The sequence below is a fragment of the Amphiprion ocellaris genome, chromosome 5 (genome assembly GCF_022539595.1).
Source record: "Amphiprion ocellaris isolate individual 3 ecotype Okinawa chromosome 5, ASM2253959v1, whole genome shotgun sequence".
NCBI lineage: Eukaryota > Metazoa > Chordata > Actinopteri > Pomacentridae > Amphiprion > Amphiprion ocellaris.
The window spans coordinates 13,360,889-13,380,565 of NC_072770.1; the positions used below are offsets into that span (position 1 = coordinate 13,360,889).

The window sequence follows — 19,677 nt, forward strand, 5'->3', positions numbered from 1 at the left end:
GTTTTGAATGTCACTTTGTCATCGTCACTTAAAGGCTGCTGTTAAATCAGCCTCTTCTACGTGATCTTAACCTACAGAGAAATATCACCTGATTCTGCAGCTCCTCCTCATCTTTCTAAGGCGCTATCAGAAAGTTGGTTCACTCATTCACAGTTGGGTTTTCTACTTCACTCTCACTGCTAACATTTGCTAATTAAAGTACAGCAGCAAGGACAGAATTGGAAAAAAAAGAAATCCTAATTGATGATGTATGTACAATTGATTTGGAGGACAGGTTTTGAACATTTTAACCTTAGAGGGAACGTCAATGGATCTTCAGTAGAATGGATCATTTGAGAAGTGCAAATATCTGTCCAAAAGTCAGAATTGCTAATTTTAGTATAGCTAAAGCTAGTAGCAGCAAGTATTAAGATCTGCAGAGGTGTGCAGGGAGAGGTTAATGATCTATTAGCATCTTCTGGTGGAGCCACCAAACATATTTCTTTCCAGTTGTGTGATTTTTCGAGCATCATATGGGGCAGTATTTAGAAAATGAACTGAAAAGCTGAACTACATGGCAGCATGCTATTTAGAGTCCAACCATACTAAAGATTTAATATAAGCAGAACAATTCCAGGATTAAAAAAAATTGCAAAACAGAATTTTTGGGTGTTATAGGATTTATTCAATGTCATCATGAATGCATAGAAGTAGTTTTTATTGTCAGCACAAGCCACAAACACTTAAAAAATATACAGTACAGCTTTGAAGTGTTATTTTTGGCACGCAACATTCAATCAACAGTTAAAATGTTGGCCGACATGAAAAGGAGCTTATGAGCTAGAATCTAGGATGGCATCATGTATTAAGGACAAGACTGCATACAGTAAGTCACATATTCTGAGTCCTAATTAAAGGTAGACTGCACTAAACCTTTTAGATGCATTCAAAAGCAGCACGCCAGATCAAAGACTTTAGCTAATTCGCACTGACACTGCTAATATGGCCTTCCTTTCACAGTTTCATTATGAATGTGTCCAAATAGCTTCCTGCATAATCACCCCGACACTGCTTTTCATGCTGTTCAAAGATAGCTCTTTTAATCTTTTAAATAATCACAAGTCTGCATTCCAGTCCCAACTTTTCTACTTTTTATTTATTCATTATTTTTTTTTAGTGTAGAGTGAAGCCAGAGCAGTGGAAGATAATGAATGTGAAAATACATTAGAAAAATCATTACGGCGCCACCTGCCAGCTGCCACTTCAGGTCCACTCAACCACAAAACAGCAAAACACGTCAAATGCAACGGCAGACAAAGTCCGCAGAGGATGTGGTTTAATTATTAAAATCCCCTCGGCTGCATTCCAAGTATCGTTCGCTACTCAGAAGCCAGCAATACTGCGTAACTTCCAAATGTGAACATGTATGCAACCGTCCCTCCTTCACTCAGGTTGTTGGCTGGTCAGTTAACAAGCTATCTAAGACAAAAGTTTCATGTAATGTGTTTTATTGAGTCTTATTTATGAGGGCAGAGACAGAAACCAATGTGCCTTTAAAGTCAGCTATGTCTTCTTCACCCAGACTGTGACAAATACAAATTTACAAAGCCTAACATTGCCCTAAACAGCAGGGATTGAGGAGTTTTAGGGTTATTGCTGCCAGGGTGTTTGGATTTTGCAGTTTAGGTCACTATTTCTATCGGATATGACAACTTTGTATTCCCCTCAGAAAATGCTGAGATCTAGAAACATGGTAACAACGCTGCAGATAAGTCTGATGGGACAAGAAACCAGTGGAGTGAGACAATGAGACATGTACTGCAAGCGGTTTTAATATTTTACAAGATGAGCTTGACTATTTAGAATTAAAATTACAGATATCAAGAGTATAATTCTGACTAGTAACGTTGTCTGGACAGTCAAAACCGTGTACGTTACCACAACAGTTTGGACTTGTCAAAATAATAGCTGCAAAGATCATCATGACTGGTCAGAATTGTTACACATGATGCTGCTCATACGAGGCTTCTCATTGGATATTAGTCCTGCAAGGGATTTGAACAGTATTAGGAGAAGTGAAGGTGCATGCTATGGTAAATAAGATCGTTTGAAAATGCTGTGAAATAGCAAAACCTCATCAGATCTAGTAGCAGTTTCTAAGAGCAGTTTACCTATTTTCATAAACATTTTTCTGTTGCTATTTTTCACACATTTAGCTAGGTAGCACCTGCAACATCAGACCCATACTGAAATATCTTTTTTTTCCTGTGATAACGCCAGATTCTCAGACCTCAGCAATTTCTCAGCGAATGTCATCATCATAAAGCAAAAACAAATGACACCCGGGTTGTAATAAACCAAAATAATTCTTCAATAAAACGTTTTGCTTTCTTTCAAGCAGTAAATTCTAAACTGGTTTGACACGCACACACACACACACCTGTACAGAACTTATCCTGAGCTGGATGAAGTTGTCTATGTCTTTAATTATATTGATCTACATGTATTTTGTTTCCTTCGACAAACCTTCTGTACATGTAAACACCATTAGTGGAGCTCTGTATGTCTGACAACAGCCAACCGATCAGGCAATGACAAGCTTCACTGCACTGGCTTCGTCAATAACTACACTTTGGTTTTTGGACATGATGTGCAACAAGTACATCAGCATCAGAGTCAGGAATCTGAGAATGTTGGTGAACTTTACTTTCACTGTGCAACGGTTAAAGTGCTTAAAGTCGCATGTTTTACTGTTTTTAATCTGTTCAAATGTAAAAACAAATCACAAGGTCCCTGTAAACATTAACTGTAAGATATCAGAGTGAATTTAAAGTAGATCATATTAAAACAAATCTTGATTAATGGAACACTTAATTCTAACATCAATATATACTATACATGAAAACAAAATGTCAGTGGGGAATAAAAGACATTATCTTCGGTCAGAAGGTTAAACATCAACATTTGATTAAGCTTGTTAGGTACACTTTTCATCTGCAATTACCTTCACTTTCCTCTTCCATCATCACACACTGATGGAGGATAGTTAAGTATTCCTCCAATGTATGTGCAAGTACATCAAACCTTAATATATCATATGCTCCAGAAATTATATTATTGTATTTCCTGAGATGAAAAATACCTTTCAAACGCTGCCCCGAACATACATTAAACATAAAACCCATTACTATCTGACTGATTAAAATTTAAACAGCTCTTTTTGTGGCATATGAGAGCTTGAAATCGGATGCAGCTATGAGAACGCTATTGTTTCGGTACAATTTTTCTCTTTGAATGATTATTCCCTTTGAGTGTCTGTCAACTTGTACATAAAAAATGTACAAATGTACCGAAGCTCATGAATTTTTTGCCTAACACCGCTTCCCACCCCTGTCATAAACTTTTAAATAACACATTTTCTGTGTGACAGCAACAACAGAGTATCATTGCTGCTGCCACAGTAATTGCACAATGTAAAGTTACTTTAGTGCCTTTAAATGTCACACCTGTGAGTGTTATCTCCATGACTGATGCTCCTCAGACGGCGGTGAATTTTGATCCTGCAGATCCAGAGCTGCACATCATGTGGGTCACCAGTGATGAGGATCCCTCCCCCTCCACGGCCTCCGATCCAATCAGGCCCTGCCGGTGTAAGTTGAGGATGGAGTCGGCGATGATGCGGGCAGTTTTCTTCTGGTATCCTCCGGATGTCACCATGAGTATAGGGATGCCTCGTCGCTTCGCAGCCCTGAACACAATCTCATCTCTTTTTATAATTCCCTGGCAGAGAAGAGGAAAGAAAAGCCATCAGTCTGTCCACATCTCTAGATAGTAGCATCTCTGAACTCAGTGAAGCTGCTGGCTGATGTTTCTATCTACACCCTGAGGATGGAGGGGAAGCCTGAAAGAGGAGTTTGTGGAGCAGCATTCCCAACGCATATGGGAGGGTACTGAAAAGAAACATCCCTGTTTGTCTAAGAACTCAAACTGTGAACAGCTTGTGTCAGAAATCTCATTTATTATGGAGCATTTTGCAACACAAGGAGTGATATTAAACATTATTAGGCGTGACAGAAACACATGTTCGGCCACAACTTTAAACAACAATTACTAAAGCTGCATTGCACTTTTTTCAGCCCATTTTCCAGCTCGAATCGCAAATTATCTCTGCAACACACATCAGTGGAGCACCCCCACCTCCCCACTAACACATTCTGCAGATTCAACTTATTTGCTCCAATTATTTTCTGGAATTTGTAGGATCAGTGGAAGGAAATCTCTGCACACAGGAAGCAATAAATTCGAATTTGGTTCCTTTGTATCAGCTCTCAGTATGATTTTAAATTCCTTGACAAATTAGCTGTGTGGAGCGCTCACATGACCCAACCCAGCTGAGCCTGCTGGTTCTACACTCTGACATTTCTCAGAGAATAACAGAGAAAGATATTCAACATTAGCCTCAGATAGATTTGATTTATTTGGACTCAACACAAACTAATAGGCGCATAGTAACAGACAGATTGGTGGTGACTCATTCTGAACATTGACACATATTTCTAGTGTGTAGGTGGTCATTTCTGAAGCCCAAAACACTAAAATCACATCTACTCATCATTCATCTCATTCATCTCATTCATTTTTTATCATATAGTAACAATATTGCTAATAAAACTGCTTTTTTTTCACACCAGTAGCAGCTTGTGAAAATCTTTCTGTGTCGCATCTTGGTAACCATCCCAGTATGATTTAATGCAAGATATCAAAGAAATGCAAATAACTGCAGATCATTTTATCATAAGTGTTTGTTTTTTTTAATTAGTTTGATGCCAGCAATTAAAATCAAGCTAAGGCATTTCTACACCCACACACACTGAACCCACAACATAAACATACTGATTTGACAGGACAAAATATAGACTTTCCAGCTAGAATACTCACTTACCACATAATCAATGTCTCCACTCGATGTATGATTAATTTAATGTTATCTTCATTGAAAAAAAATGCTTTTCTTTCCAAAATAAGGACATTTTTAAGTGACCCCAAACTTTTAACTGTAGTGTACATACATACATTGATAAATAAGCTAAAGTTAATTCCAAATAATGTGGTCTAATTCATTTTTTTCTCCTGGTCCTTATTAAAAATAGTTCCTAAAGGCTAATCAACAATTATTAAGATGAATTGAAATGAAACATGTTATCATGAAAAACTTTTCCAGCTATATTACCCATCTCAATTAACAGGATACTGATTGCAGTTCACTTAATGGCCACTGGTGTCATTACAAACAAGGGTTTTCTGAATGTTACACAGAGAAAGTTTAAGATGTTTAGTGACCAAAATGTACAAGAGGAACAATTACAGAAACGAACATCTGTCTCAGTGTCTATATAATGTGAATATGCCCTTTAATGTATTAAATTTTTAATATGTTGGATTTGATGCGTAGAAATGTGTAATATTAATTAACCTGAAGGAACTGACAGGAAATATACAACTGATCAAATTCTGTTATCAGAAAACTTGGAGAAATGTGTAGTATCTTTAATAATGTTACCAGACATTAAAAAAAAAGGTTATGTCTTTTAGGTAAAGTATCTCTATATGCTTTTAGATAACTCCGTTTTTCATTTTACTAATTGTATTACTTCTGTCAGACACTGTAACTGAATTTTTTACTGTCATATGAATGTAATTGCGACATTGTATATTTGGTAGTACTTATTTCTTCATTATGAAGAAATTAAATAAAAACAACAAAACGTTTACATTTTTCCAAGACATGTATTTGTGTTCGTGAGCACCACAGTTTGTCCATATTAAATACATGGCCCAGTAAACGCTGATAAACCTCCAGAGTGACTTTGGCACTGTGGCAGTTACTAGGAAACATGCATATACTGCAAGTGAGGGATTTGAGACAGTCTCAAGACTCTGCTTTTGTTATTTTAAGATTCTCATCAATAATTTGCTCCCAGCTGTAACTATGATGGTCTCTGGATTTGCTAAGCCTATAGAGATTTATGTCTGGCTGGGTCCTTCTCCACAGCAACAGCAGCTTTGTGGAGGCGTCACAATATTTAGGACCATCTACATGAGTTGGTACATATCATAGTAGATATCATTGAAAAAAACCTTTAAGCGTTACATTACAAATTCATAGTGGTAAAAAAAAAAAAAAAACATTTCCAGAACCAGCTGTCCCATCTCCACTCAGTGGCTACTTTATCAGGTACACCTGTACATGATTTCAATTCAAAACACCAACTCTATTATCAGTTCTACCTGGATGAACAATCTGTTTTTGGCGACATTGTCAAAAATGTTAAATTATACCAGGGGCTATCAAACCGTTCAGAGACTGTGCCTTAACATCTGGTCGCCATGTCTGTTGAGAAGCTCCTTGTCCAGTGATACAACCCTTTGACAACACTTGTAATGCTCCCTGAAAGTCCCACTGTGTAAACATATAAAGGACCATCTGTGTTTAGCGCTGAATTCCTAAACTGTCAAAAATGGTTACCCTTGAGCCTACATTTTATTTTGGGAAGTGCCACTGCTAGTGGTCTGACCAGCACTCAGGGCATTGGAGCACCCCTATGCCATTGTACCACAGTTCAGGCCGCTTGTGCTAAATGTTCTCCCTAACTCTGCCTAGACAAACGGACCATGAGGGACGAATTAATGGTGCACAACTACATGAATGATGAAGAAGATAATGAGAATGCTCCTAGTGCCCTCCTGATTTGACGTGCCTTGTCAGGTTTTGGAAAATGTGGGCTTTTCCATTCTGAAAACTAGCATTTCTTCTCTTGGTTGTAGTCAAAGATACACATCTTGTCACCAGTTGTGATCCTCGACTCAGAGACCGACTCAAGGCTGTTTGCTCTCTGGTGCAGTTTGAGGTCCATGGAGAAATCGCAAATGCACACCCACCAGTGGTCACAAAAACGTGTGAAAGACGTGTTTTGCTTTAAATAGTGCAGTGTTCGGAGACATCCTGATTAAAGTCTGGTTGTGCATGTTGCACAAGCATGATCGTGACGTGCATATGCAATAATCTTTGAGCTTTTTGGTCACCTCTCCTATAACAGGAAGCTCATAGATAAAAGTGGCCTTTCAGTAGAGTGTATTATATTGAGGAGTGTTGCTGTGTTTTCCATTGTTTTCCAGCAGTCTAGAGATGCAAAAGCAAATATGCCCCAAACTACTCAGTGCTGGTAATTTGGTTTGGGATGAGATTTCCAGAGTCTGATCCAAACAGTTGCACCCAGAAGCTGATTTATGTCTTCGTACATACTTTTGTTTTGTTTCTCTGCTGTAACAAATATCTTTTGATAAAATACGATACGATAAGATTTATTACTCAGTGGGGAATTTCGCATTGTTGCAGCAGCAAAGGGGATAGTGCAAACATTTATGAAAGACCTAGTACAAAAAAAATATACCCAAAATATACATTAGCATTGCTTTAGATAGTCCAAATTCTTCTGGATGTGGAAATAACAATATTGAATACATCAATGGTACTGCACAGATTCTTTCATGAGTAGAACTACAGATAGGAAAGTATTACAAATTACACAGTATCATCATAAGTAGAAAAACCATGACACCAAAATATACTGAGGTGTTTATTTAGTGGATTGTTAAACCTTTATTAGACTCACAAGTGACATCGAATAGTAGAAATGCAGCTGAATATGTTGCATTCCTGTCAAACACCCCACTTAGTACCGAAATGTATAACTGGATCAACTCTGTGGCTGTGTCAACAAAATTGAACATTAAAGGCACCATCAAAGCAGACTTTACAGGTGTGCCTAAAAGGGAAGTAGCAGCTGAGCCTCTGTAAAGTACCAAAATGTCAAACGTCCTTCCAGCTCAGTGCTGATATTCTGAAACTCTAGTATGAAGTGGATAAAGTGATTGACGTGACAGAGCTGGTGCAGTACCTGTGGTGAAATGGAGAGTCCTCCGAGGGGGTCCCCATCCAGGATGTCTGTCCCTGCATTATAAACGATGATATCCGGTCGTATCTCATTCAGAGCTCCCTCAGAGTGGAGTTCTACTTTCTGAAGGTACTCGGAGTCTTCGGTGCCCCAGTCCAGCTCCACCTTCCTCTTTATGGCTCCTGGAGATACCGAAATATGAACGAAGCCACAGAACACAGCTGCCACCGATAAACCAGACAATGTAAAGCTGTAGCGGCTCTATGGAGCTGAACCCACAGGCCTCACATATACTAGTAATTGCTGCAGTATTTCATGAAACTGGATTTTTCTCAGCAAAGGCAGAGAAAAGAATTTTTGATAAATTTTAATTTGAATTCTTTTACAACATTCAGGTAGGTAATTGTGTTTTTCCACCTATATAATCATATGTTCTTTTGCAGAGGTGCTTTAATTAATTACAATGTACATTTATAGTAATTAATGCAAATGATGAAAAAGGTTAATTAGGAGACCTTCATGTTTCAAAGTTCAAACACAACTAAGCCGCAAAAGCAGGAAAGAACAGCGCAATAGCATGTAAAACAGAGTTCTTGGTACTTTTGCAAGAGGACTTTCAAGAACAAATTGTAAGCTTCGTACTTTGAAGGTACAAGGAAATAAATGTGTCTTGGAGGAAAAATATAAGGAAAAAGGAGACTGTTATCTTAAACAAGCCAGAATATACATTTATTTTAATTTATTGAGCTAAGAGACGATTAAAAAAAAGTCTTAAATTCAATTAATTGCAGAGGGGAAGATAATTGAAGGATGGAGAGAATTTTTTTTTTGGCAGGACTGTGACATTCGGTCTGCAGAGTATCATTAGAACCGGGGTTAAATGGTAGCATGTGGTCGCTGTCAGATCATGTATTGACAGCTTCATTTGTGGAAAAGCTGCGATTATGGTATTGCAGGGGCTGCTGTGTGGTACATTTCCTGCTGAGTGCTAATAGAGTGAGTAGTGGTGCTGGGGGAAAATCACAACATAATTAAAATGGCACTGAGTGACATCTAGGGGATGGAAGGGAGGGAGGCAGTCCCTTCTCTACTCCAACCTCACTCCCCACCCAGGGATCTGAAGTAGTGCTGGGCTTATTTTAGACATCAGATTGCATCTCATTTAAGGGCATGAAAAAAACAGGAAGCACACAAACTTCTTTGAACGTATGACTTACTTCACAATGACTATGAATTTAAAAGACAAAACAAGTTTGAGGGGAAAACTAGCAGTGCTTTCACTTACTTTTGGCATATCCATCGCCGGGATAGATGTAGCGATTATACATATCCATGATGAACACTCGCCTGTCATCCAAAAAGTCACGCTCGTGTCCATTTCCCTTTAAAACAATGGAACTTTCATTTAAAAAAAATCGAAAAGGACTTTGATGTCGTCTCTGCTTCTTGAAACATCATCCAGCACTGACAAACTGAATCAAGTTTTCCACCCATGATGATTTTCTTGACAGTCCACTGCATCATTTGACTGTGCCAAGGTCCACACACCTGTCCCTCAGACCCATCTGTTTACCCAGGACACGCTGAGCCGACTGACAGCGCCAGATGAGGAATAAATAATCTTATGGTCCGAAGACATTAAATGTTAAAAATGCTTATAAAAAAGTCATGGCTACTCCATCAATTTTCATTTCCTTCCCTCCATTTGTCAGCCAAAGCGTCTGGCTGCTGTCACAAGGGAGATTAGGCGTTGTGCCAAATCTAGTATTACTGGATGAAAAGGATCTGTGGGACAAACAGGACATGCCCAAGTGACTGTATAATCTATTGTATGAATGCTGAATGAAAAAAAAAAGTAGATTTTCCTATTGTGTGCAACTGAGCATTCTCCTGCAAATCTGAACTAAAGATCAAGTGAGGGGATGATCCAGATATTAGCAGAATAATAAAACAATCTGTCTATAGTTCAAAAATGCAAGTACTAACACCTATAAAGCTCAATGATTAACACTGCATCTTTATTCACTGCCTTAAGCTCATTTATTTAACTTGTTGCTAGCTGGGTGCATCAATGCCATATGGTGTATTTAACATCTTCTTCATGCAGAATTTGAAAATGTCACACAACACAGGCACGGCATTAGTATTAACAATGATCTGACTCCACATACAAAAATGTACTGCATAAGAATAAATGTAAGATGATATAATCACATAATCATAGAGGCTTAAACATGCTAATTTTCAGCTTGATGGACAAAACCACCACAGCACAGAAGCAGATTTTAGATTTAAAAGTAAACTTTACACTTTTAAATCTCATTAATTCATATAAGAATAGTAGATATCTCTTCATATTTTAGTAATTTAACTGACTGAAATCATTATAAATCCTCATTAGATCAGGGGAACATAACATCAAACAATTCCAATGAGATTAGGCCCCATTCAAGCCAATTCACAACAGGACTTTAGTACTTTTGGGAAACTGGTCTCAATCGTGAATTGCTGAGTAGTTTTTCTTGGTTGGTATCAAAAACAGCAAGACAGAAAAACAGATAAAATGACCAGCATGACCAACTTAATTTGCCCTGCTGGTAGTGAGGAAAGAAAGATTTGAAGGGTCATTACTTATCAAACCTTATTATCATCCTGGCAGCTGAATTGATATTACTGAATAACTCAACCAGGTATCATTGACATCAAAAAGAAGATATAAGTTAGACAGAATAAGAAAAATTTGTAGACAGTATTCAAATTGAGAGAGGTGCACCTTATAACAAGATGTCATTAAAATGTTAATGCCAGAAAATGATAGTGCTATAGTTGCTCAGGCTAGAATAAAATATATTATGTAGTAATAGATTCACTTGACAAAAAAATGAAGAAAGAATATCAACTCCAATATAACGCAGTACTCCTTTACAGTTCAGAGACTTGGAGAGTGACTAAAAATACAATCAGTAAAAATCCGTAAGGTACAGACCGTCATCAATAATTGCTTAGGAAAGATTCTCGAGATAGACTGGCCAGGTAAGATCAGTAAACTATGGTTGAAAAAACAGAAACTATCAGAAGAAGAAACTTGAAGAAGAAGAAGATGGCGCTGGATTGAGCATAGTTTACGAAAATCATGGACAAACACCAGCAAACAAACCCTGACGTGGAATCCTCAAGGAAAGACTAGAAAAGGGCCGGCAAAAGAACACCTAGCGATGGGCTCAGCCATGGAACATCAAGAGGCTTTGGTACAACTAGACCCAATCAAAAGGAAAAACCCAAGTTGTTTCATATCTAACTGATCTGTGTCCAACCTGCAGTCAAACCTTTGAGACGTGAGTTTAAATCCAAGCTTGCACCCCAGATCATTGTTAATAGATCCTCTCGAAACTTAAGCAGAAAGCCCAAAACCTGCGTTGCCACTAGGTTGGTGGTACGAGGTGTGTTGTAGACAAATTGAACAGATAAACTACTACATCTGTAGGTCACATTAAGGGTACAGAAAACTATGAGCTGTGCATTTCGTTTGTACTATATGAACAAATCAACAAACTACACCGTGGGCTCTCACGGGCTTATTTTAGGCAATGATTAAATCAACATGTAAGTGAGCACTCGGTGCTCTTCCAACTCTAAAAGACAGCCTGAGACTATAAATCAGCTCATATGCTGCCTGAGCTCCCGTTGCCTGCAGGCTTATTAGTCTTATCCTCTCCCCCACATACTGTACTGTACAATAAAAGGGCTGCTGTTTCACTGTCAGTCAGCCTTCAAACAAGGCTTCTCCTTTAGTTCTTTAGAAAACATATAAAGCTCAAAAATCTGTATTGAATATTACAACCATCTATCACTTCTTAAGAAAACATAATCAAAGAGGCAGATATAGAACATTTTCTTTCTTTTTGCATCTGAGAGGAACCGAAGATTTTTACAAGATGACAGGATGTTACCAGCAAAGAGCGAGTGATGATCAACAGAGAGTTTTTTCCTGCACATACACAGTATTTATGGTAATTAATTATCAATGTCTGTTTGATCTCTGTGGCAACAACACATTAATATATAGAAACAGTGGGTATAATGGAAAAAGGGATTGGTAATTAGTAGGTTTCACTAATGTATAGAGAGCACAGATCGTGCATATTTACGAGGGCTGCCCACCAAACAGTATGATTCTACTTATCAGCTTAGACGCCCCCAAGACAAATCTAATTTTCAGTTGCGTGTCTTTGTCACGGCATTTTCTGTCTCGCTATAACTATTACAAACTGAGTTTTGCCTCAAAATCTAACCTAAAAACAAAAATGTTTGTAACTGAAAGAAGAGAGGGGTGATGGAGAAGAAGCACAGCTTGACGTGTGATTACTCTGACGCTCTTAGCAAAGAACCAACAAGCTGAAATGCTGAATCTGACTTAACTTTGCCGCAAAACAACATAATCTAGAAGCGCACAGGTTCAGCCTATGAAAAACATCCCACATTCCTGGCAGATTATTTTGCTACATGAACAGGATCAATGAATTGATTACTTGATGATAATTCTAATAGAGAATAACGACGATGATACACCTCCAGATTACATTTTTTTTTTTTTTAAATACTATGCTGCTTTTGATAACATATCACTTTATAGTTTTTCAAAGGTGTTCAGCTGGGTTGATTTCTGGTGTTTGTGGTGGCCAGTGGCATATATTTCACCTCATTTTCATCAAACACTAAATGGGCATCGCGCTGCATAAAAAAAAAAAAAAAAAAAACTTAATTTGTTGTTTCTCCAACAATGTGTTTAGCATTTTCCTTTAACTTTGGACACAGCTAACTCCTCGACTAAAAGATTAAACAACAGTCCATGATTACTTCAGGACATGAAGGTTTCAGAAAATTTCAGGAACAATCAAAACATTAGACAGGTGGAAATCTGCTGGTGACACTGATGGACATTTATTCAGAATTGAAGGTAACCAGCATGGTCACCACAACATCAAGCAACTACCCCAGCATATAAATCTGAAAATTAAGACATTTTTTGCCTAATTTCTGAACTGAAGAAACCTTTTAGAGGTGAGGTGCCCTTTTTCAAGAAACTGAAGCAAATCCAGTGGCCTTCATTTCAGAAATTTCTAAAAATAGTAAAATGTAAATAAAGTTGAGCTACTCACCTCAAAATCAGGTTTTCAATCATTGATGTAAGTCTTTACCCCATCAGTTAAAGGGCTGGTAATGTTTGTGCTGCTCAGTCAGTGTAAGTAAAAAGGTCAACAATCACTTATTGTCTTTATTTAATGATACATAAAACGATGACTGGTCTATAAAATGCATTTGGACTCATAAAAACATCCCCAGGGCTCTGTATAACAAACACAAACAGCTCTTAATAGATAGTGACATGTCTTCACAGCCCTCACAGTCAAGCTTGTTATGAACTCAAACTAAAGTCATTACTGTTGAGTTGTTGATTGGGTGAATAAGCAACACAGCTGTCTGGGCCACAATCTCACTTTATATGAGGACAAGAGAATTTTATGTGTCATGTTTCAGGGTTGTAATTAGGATTTTACTGCATATTCCCAATATTTTCTCCTTGCCCAATTATCTGCTGAGAGGGTCTTCATGCAGATTTGCTCCTTTGATTTTCTTCATGAATTATTCACTCAGCATTTGTATTGATCCCGTGCTTGTGTCAATAGGTAAAGGAGCATCATTACCAATAAACCAGAACTCAAACTGAATAAAGCTCTATTCCTGGAATACAGCCACGGTCCTCGACGATCTTGAGACATCATCAATGTTAACACAGTTCTCAAGGCTAATTGGTGGTGCATACAAATCATTACGCTGAAAACACAGCGTAAGACTAAAATATGATAATCGGACGTAAAAATGGTTGAGTCATTGTTTTCTACAGCTGGGGTGAGCTCAGTCCACTAATGGTGACCCACTAAACAAGACATGTAGTGCAGAGACAGCACATACTGCACAACGTAAACACACCAAGTAAGTGCTGATGTTTTAGATCCTAACGGGTATTCCTCTAGTCGCCTATCTAGTTAATCAACTTACCGACCTCACCTCTAAGTAACAGTGTCTTCTCGGTTGCCTGCAGCTGATATTCAAGAGTACAATGTTTTCTAGTTAATACAAGAAGACAGAAATAGCACAAATAACTTTGTACAAGTCAGAGGAAGGACAGGAACTAAATTTTAAGATCCTCAACTGGGAGTTTGTTTCAACAGGCCTCCATCTTCATCAAGTTGGATCTCAGAAACGCCTAGATCCTCATTCGGATCAGGGAGGGAAACAAGTGGAGCCGCATTCAACACACCTCTGGGTCACTTTGAGTATCCATATCATGCCATTCGGTCTCACGAATGCCCTCCCAGTCTTGTAGGCCCTCATCCATCACTTACTTGTACACGACATACAGCTTGCAGACCATCACCAGCCCAGCCCCTAGAAGGTCCAGCTCTTGACCAGAGACCTCTCACGTCACACAAACTCTTGCAGACTAGCTCCAAGATACAGAGGACCATGTGATATAGAAAAGGCGATCAATCCCAATGTTATAAAGCTCAAACTCAATCCTACTCTTAATGCTCAACCTGCTTTTCACTGTTTAAATCTGTCTCCACCTGTAGCTACTCCAACATTCCTCGTGCTCAGCCTACACTCCTTCTTCAGACACACCTCATCTTCTGCAGCTGATCATCTCCAGCCAAACCTGAGCAGCCACTGCTCTCCTTTAAGACTGTTTGTTTAATAAAATTCACCTTTCACTACCACAACTCTCTATATTCTGCATCTGGATCCACAACCAACCTCCACACAACAGACTATGTGTATTTCCAGTTATTTAGCGCTATTGCTTATGCTAACTTTGCACTTTCAACATCTGTTTATCCAAGATTGGAGAAAACGAAGAGTCACAAAAAACAGTGCATATAAACATTTCATTATTCCAAATAACATGATTTTTTCATGACTCACTTAAATGTTTGCTTTTGGTCTGACTGAAAGTAAACAGAAATGAACACATAAATTTTGGAATGGCCGCTTTGCTAACAGGCAATTCCTTACTTCCATGAATCCTTACAACGGTGATGGAGAGTGCAAAATTAGTATGACTCGCAGAACCTTAATAGCCACATTAACTTCAATTTGGGCAGGTTGAAACAAACCAGAAGTGAAGTTGCCTTTAAGTTTGATAATATCATATTTTTAAAAAAACTGATGATTCTACAGGTCGTAGAAGAATCTAATAATAAAGCACAAAGTCTTACTGCATCACATTTATGTCACTTTTCTTTCTTCAAAAGCACAGAGATATAAAGTGCTTAATAAAATTAAAAACATATGTCAAGCACACACATTACAGTGTCAACATGCGCAAACACACAAATAGATGACAAATATTCTGGAGATAGTCCAATATTATTCAAAGCCTCTATGCACCCAGCTGTTTGCCAGTCAAGATGCTTTTAGATACATTCCACTGAAAATGACAGTAAGGGCCAATTTTGGCCACAGGGAGCCGCATTGATTGGTGTGGTGGTAAAAGGTTGTTATCTTGTCATCAATGTCAGCTCCTAAGCAGCACTGCACATTGACGTGAAAAGAAGCAACAGCATCGGCTCACCTGATGAGCATCCAGATCAATGATGGTAGCCCTGGAGATGCCTTCCACTCTCTCAAACAGAAACTGAGCGGTGAAGAAGAAAATATTTGGTTTCTCTCTGAGGAGACATTCACTTTTTAGATTCTCAATGAGGCATTCCAAAGAAAAACCTTTACTTCAAAGATGGAATAACATTTAAATTAAAACACAGAAATGTCCAATAACTTAGTAAACCCTCATCTGTGGAGAAAACAAGTTGAATAACTTTCAAAGTCTGATAATAAAAACATGCTGCATGCAAACATTTAAATTATTTGTCTGGAGGCTCACAGTGCCCCTTTAATGATTCATCCTTAATTGACAAATTGCTGTTACTGATCTAAAACAGATTAAATTATGCCAAAGACAGCGGATGTGCAGTCAAACTGTGAAGAAATGTTCTGTAGATTTGCTGTAATACCTATTTGCACCATGAGGTGGAACCTCTCACTGTCTAATGAGCTGAAGCTACAGGTGTATTTGCTTTCTGGACTGAACCACCTGAGCGTATCTCTCAACAGATGGGAGTTGGAGCTCTTTAGTTTTTTATGAAGCTATTATTTTGTGTAACCTGCTGTTTAATGTTTCTTCACTGTATTCTGATTTTGTGGCAAACATAAATGTCAGTGGTTAAAAAAATTTGTCTACTTAACAAATTTACTGACAATCTTGATGACTAACAATTACTCTTTGTATCATAAAATCTGTAAGAGTCATATCAGTAAATTATGTATGGGCCATTCATGTGTATGGAGAATGAGTAGGATGGATACCGGTAGTCTGTGTGGAATGTGTGTAATGCTGGTATCTAACGGAGCTTGGGACTGGAATAATAACACCTGACAGCGTGCTTTAAAGTGGAGTGGGCAGTTGCCACAACTATTTAGAAGACTGCATCTCTACTTCTGCACTAATGACATACTGAATCAAATAATGACCTCTAACTGAAAACAGCCAAAAGCGCATGTAGAAACAACCAGAGGTGGAGTCCCTCTTACCTTGATGGTCAGAGTGATGTCAGCATAAGCACAGAAGCCCCCTCCCTTGTCGCTGGAGCAGTGGTGGAAGCCTCCTCCTGGGAAACAGAAAATTTACCGGATCAGCGTCTGGGCCATTAGACAAGGCGAACAGGTCACTGCACTTCTGAGAAGTCTATTATTCAAAACGGTTGTAATTGGCAATTTAAAATAAGCTGTTATTGAATTTATTGTAGCTAAAAAAAATGGGCGCTGTTCCCTTGTGGTAGAACAATGGTTGTATTGATGCCAGAGTGGGACTATTCAGTTGGTACTAAAATGCTTGAAGAGCAGCAGTTCACAGGGAAGAACACTTTTTTTTATAATTGGGATAATAACCATTCAGTCAGGTTAAGAGTTAAACTCTCCTCTGCCCTTCTCAAGCTCTTTAAACTACAGTGTAGAGTAGAATATTAATAAAGGCCAGCAAGGTAACGGGTGAAATATGATTATCATTTATTGTCCAGTTTCCAAAAACAGTCTTTTATAAAACTTGCACATCCTTGCAGTGTTGACATCCCCAATACGCTGATGTCAGACACATTTGAATAGCCTTTTATATCTTTATTAAAATCGTGTTTATTGATGCAGAACAATCTTTCCCCCTGATTCATCAACACAAGGTGTGAAGTAGCTGAGCAAGCAGGAGGTACAAAGTAAAAGTCTGATGCGGCCGTTTTGTTCGCTTGGCACAAAAATAAACGATGACCCCGGCTTTTCAGCCAAACACCTCGTACTCAATCAGTCCGGTCACTGATGGCAGCGAGTCACAAAGGAAACGCTACAGCAACATCCACCCTGCCTTCAAGCAAAGATGCTATCAACATTTATTATACATATTAGTATGCTCCGCCAAGGCTTCCATGGAAAAGTTAAACCACTAAGAATCCATAAGTCCAAGGACATTTGTGTTCTGGTGGAAACTGACACTTCTATCTGTTGTTTATTGAACCTGGTAAATCAGTATGATAATCAGCTCTTGAGTTGCAAATGCACAGAAAGAGACTTAGGGAAATAACATCAGCATAGGGTGGTTTTCTCAAGATAAGGATATGCTTTCTGATTGAGAAACACGAATAGCATAAAGGCAGCAGTTCAGTTTTGAGGAGGCGATGCAGGTTGTAGCAGCATGACAGCATACATTAGAGCCTTAGATCTTTGCCTTGTTGCTTTGAGAATGAAGGGTTCATGCTGATACCTGACAACTGTCAAAACTGTTCTGAGACTGAAGTGTGAAGCTGCGTGTCACACTGGGAACTGGGGAAAAAAAAAAACTGCCTCATAGCAGACTTTGAAATTCAAGCTAAAGCGTTCTAGAATTGATGAAATGGCAGATCACTGAATGCAACCATGTGTATTCAACCTACATTTATATACACAGGTGTGATACAAAATTATGGTCACTCACAGATGGAACAAATTACATTGACTGTGTCACAAAAATCACCCGAAAGTGGATGGTGAGCAGGTCAGCATGTTGGATGTGGGAGGAAATGGGAAACAGCAAAGACCTGAGCAACTTTGACCAGGTATTGGGGCCACATGACTGAGTCAGATCATCTCTAAAATGACAAGTTCTGTGGGGTTCACAGACTGTGAATCAGAAACTGGCTGTTGGAGGATATCCTAGGACAAGTGTTACCCATGGCAACTGAAACTCTCGACTTATAAGACTTAAAGGATCTGCTGCTATTGTCTTGCTGCCAGATATCACATGCCAGCTCCAGAGGTCTTGTGGAATTCATGCCTATGTGGGATGGATCTGTTTTGTTGGTAAGCAAAGGAATAACAGCATATTAGGCAGGGTGGTCATCAGAATCAGCTTTAATGGCCAAGTATGTACACAATATACAAGGAATTTGGTTTTGGCTGTTGGTGTGACCGATATGGTGAATATGGAAGAGGATAATAAAAAATAAAGAAATTATAGAAAGGGGAACAGGGAGGGAAAAAAATGTAGTAATAAAATTAAATATATAACTCAATATATACAAAAATTTAGAGCTACAAAGGAATATATAAAGACAGGAGTGCAAAAATGATAATTGCTATAAATACAGTAGTGCAAATGATACTTGCATGATGCAGGGCAAAAAGCAGAGGATGCTGTACATGGTGCAAAAAAATACTGTACATGTCCATTGGAATAATGTCTGTTGTACAGGTGAGTAGAATGGCTCAGCTGTTCATCAGGGTGATGACAGTAGGGAAGAAACTGTTTTTGTGTCTGGTGGTTTTTGTTAACAGGGCTCAGTAGCGCCACAACGCCAGAGGGTAGGTGGGCTCCAGTGATGTTCTTTGCAGTCCGTACTGTGCGCTGTAGTCTCCTTCTACTCTATCTCATAATGTTTAGTCTGGTTTAGTTTATTTTTTATTTTTTATTTTGTACAGAGACAGCGCACCCTATATATGCAAGGACATCTGAAAGGCATAAAATGTCAGTGTATTTCAACTGATGTGCCTTTATAATCATTATTAGCAGAAGCATCATTAACTTTTTTGAAAGCAACTCAAATGACTAGACTTAGACTAGGTTACAAAAAAGCTGTACTACCTTGAAAAAACATAAAGCATGAGGGATGCTGAGATTTCAGACATTACTTTTAGATCTTACTAACCCTGACCAATGAGGAGTGAGTGTGTTGCTTCACCCCAAAAAGGGCTAAGATTGGACTATCATGTATAGATCACTAATTCTTGAGATATGGGACAAAAGTCCCAAGTTGGATTTTAAATTTCTTAATAGTACATTATTTTAAAATGGATGTATTTTTAGACATAGATTTCACATAGCAATCCTGTGAAGGCACTTTTTTTTCTGAAAGTCAAACATTTTTGCATCTCATATTTTCATCTCAAAAAGCCTTTTTTTTTTTTTTTTTAAATTTAAAAATGCACCAAAAATTCTAAGTTCTCAAGCATGAAATATTTGTATTGTAAGCATTTTAACAAATTCTGCTGAATTATCTTTCTAAAATAGGAAATTAAAGCCATGTCGATAAAATTACATGCCACTTTTTTAACTAGTTGTATTACCATTCATGTGTTTATTTTGAATCATTCATAGGACATTTCT

At 38.2% G+C, this 19,677-nt stretch overlaps 1 protein-coding gene across 2 annotated transcripts in view; it reads right to left on the reverse strand.

Moving 5' to 3' along the window:
* Window positions 1–641: 641 nt before the first annotated feature.
* Window positions 642–19,677, reverse strand: part of hdac11 (histone deacetylase 11) — a 32,076-nt gene continuing 13,040 nt past the window's right edge. For both annotated transcript variants that reach the window (XM_023278183.3, XM_023278181.3), the window contains exons 7-11: window positions 16,584–16,660; window positions 15,568–15,630; window positions 9,220–9,316; window positions 7,938–8,116; window positions 642–3,759 (exon numbers count right to left, since the gene is read on the reverse strand). In XM_023278183.3, coding sequence (XP_023133951.1) covers window positions 3,517–3,759; window positions 7,938–8,116; window positions 9,220–9,316; window positions 15,568–15,630; window positions 16,584–16,660 — 659 coding nt within the window. In that variant the 3' untranslated portion in view covers window positions 642–3,516. The remainder of the gene's footprint in view (window positions 3,760–7,937; window positions 8,117–9,219; window positions 9,317–15,567; window positions 15,631–16,583; window positions 16,661–19,677) is intronic.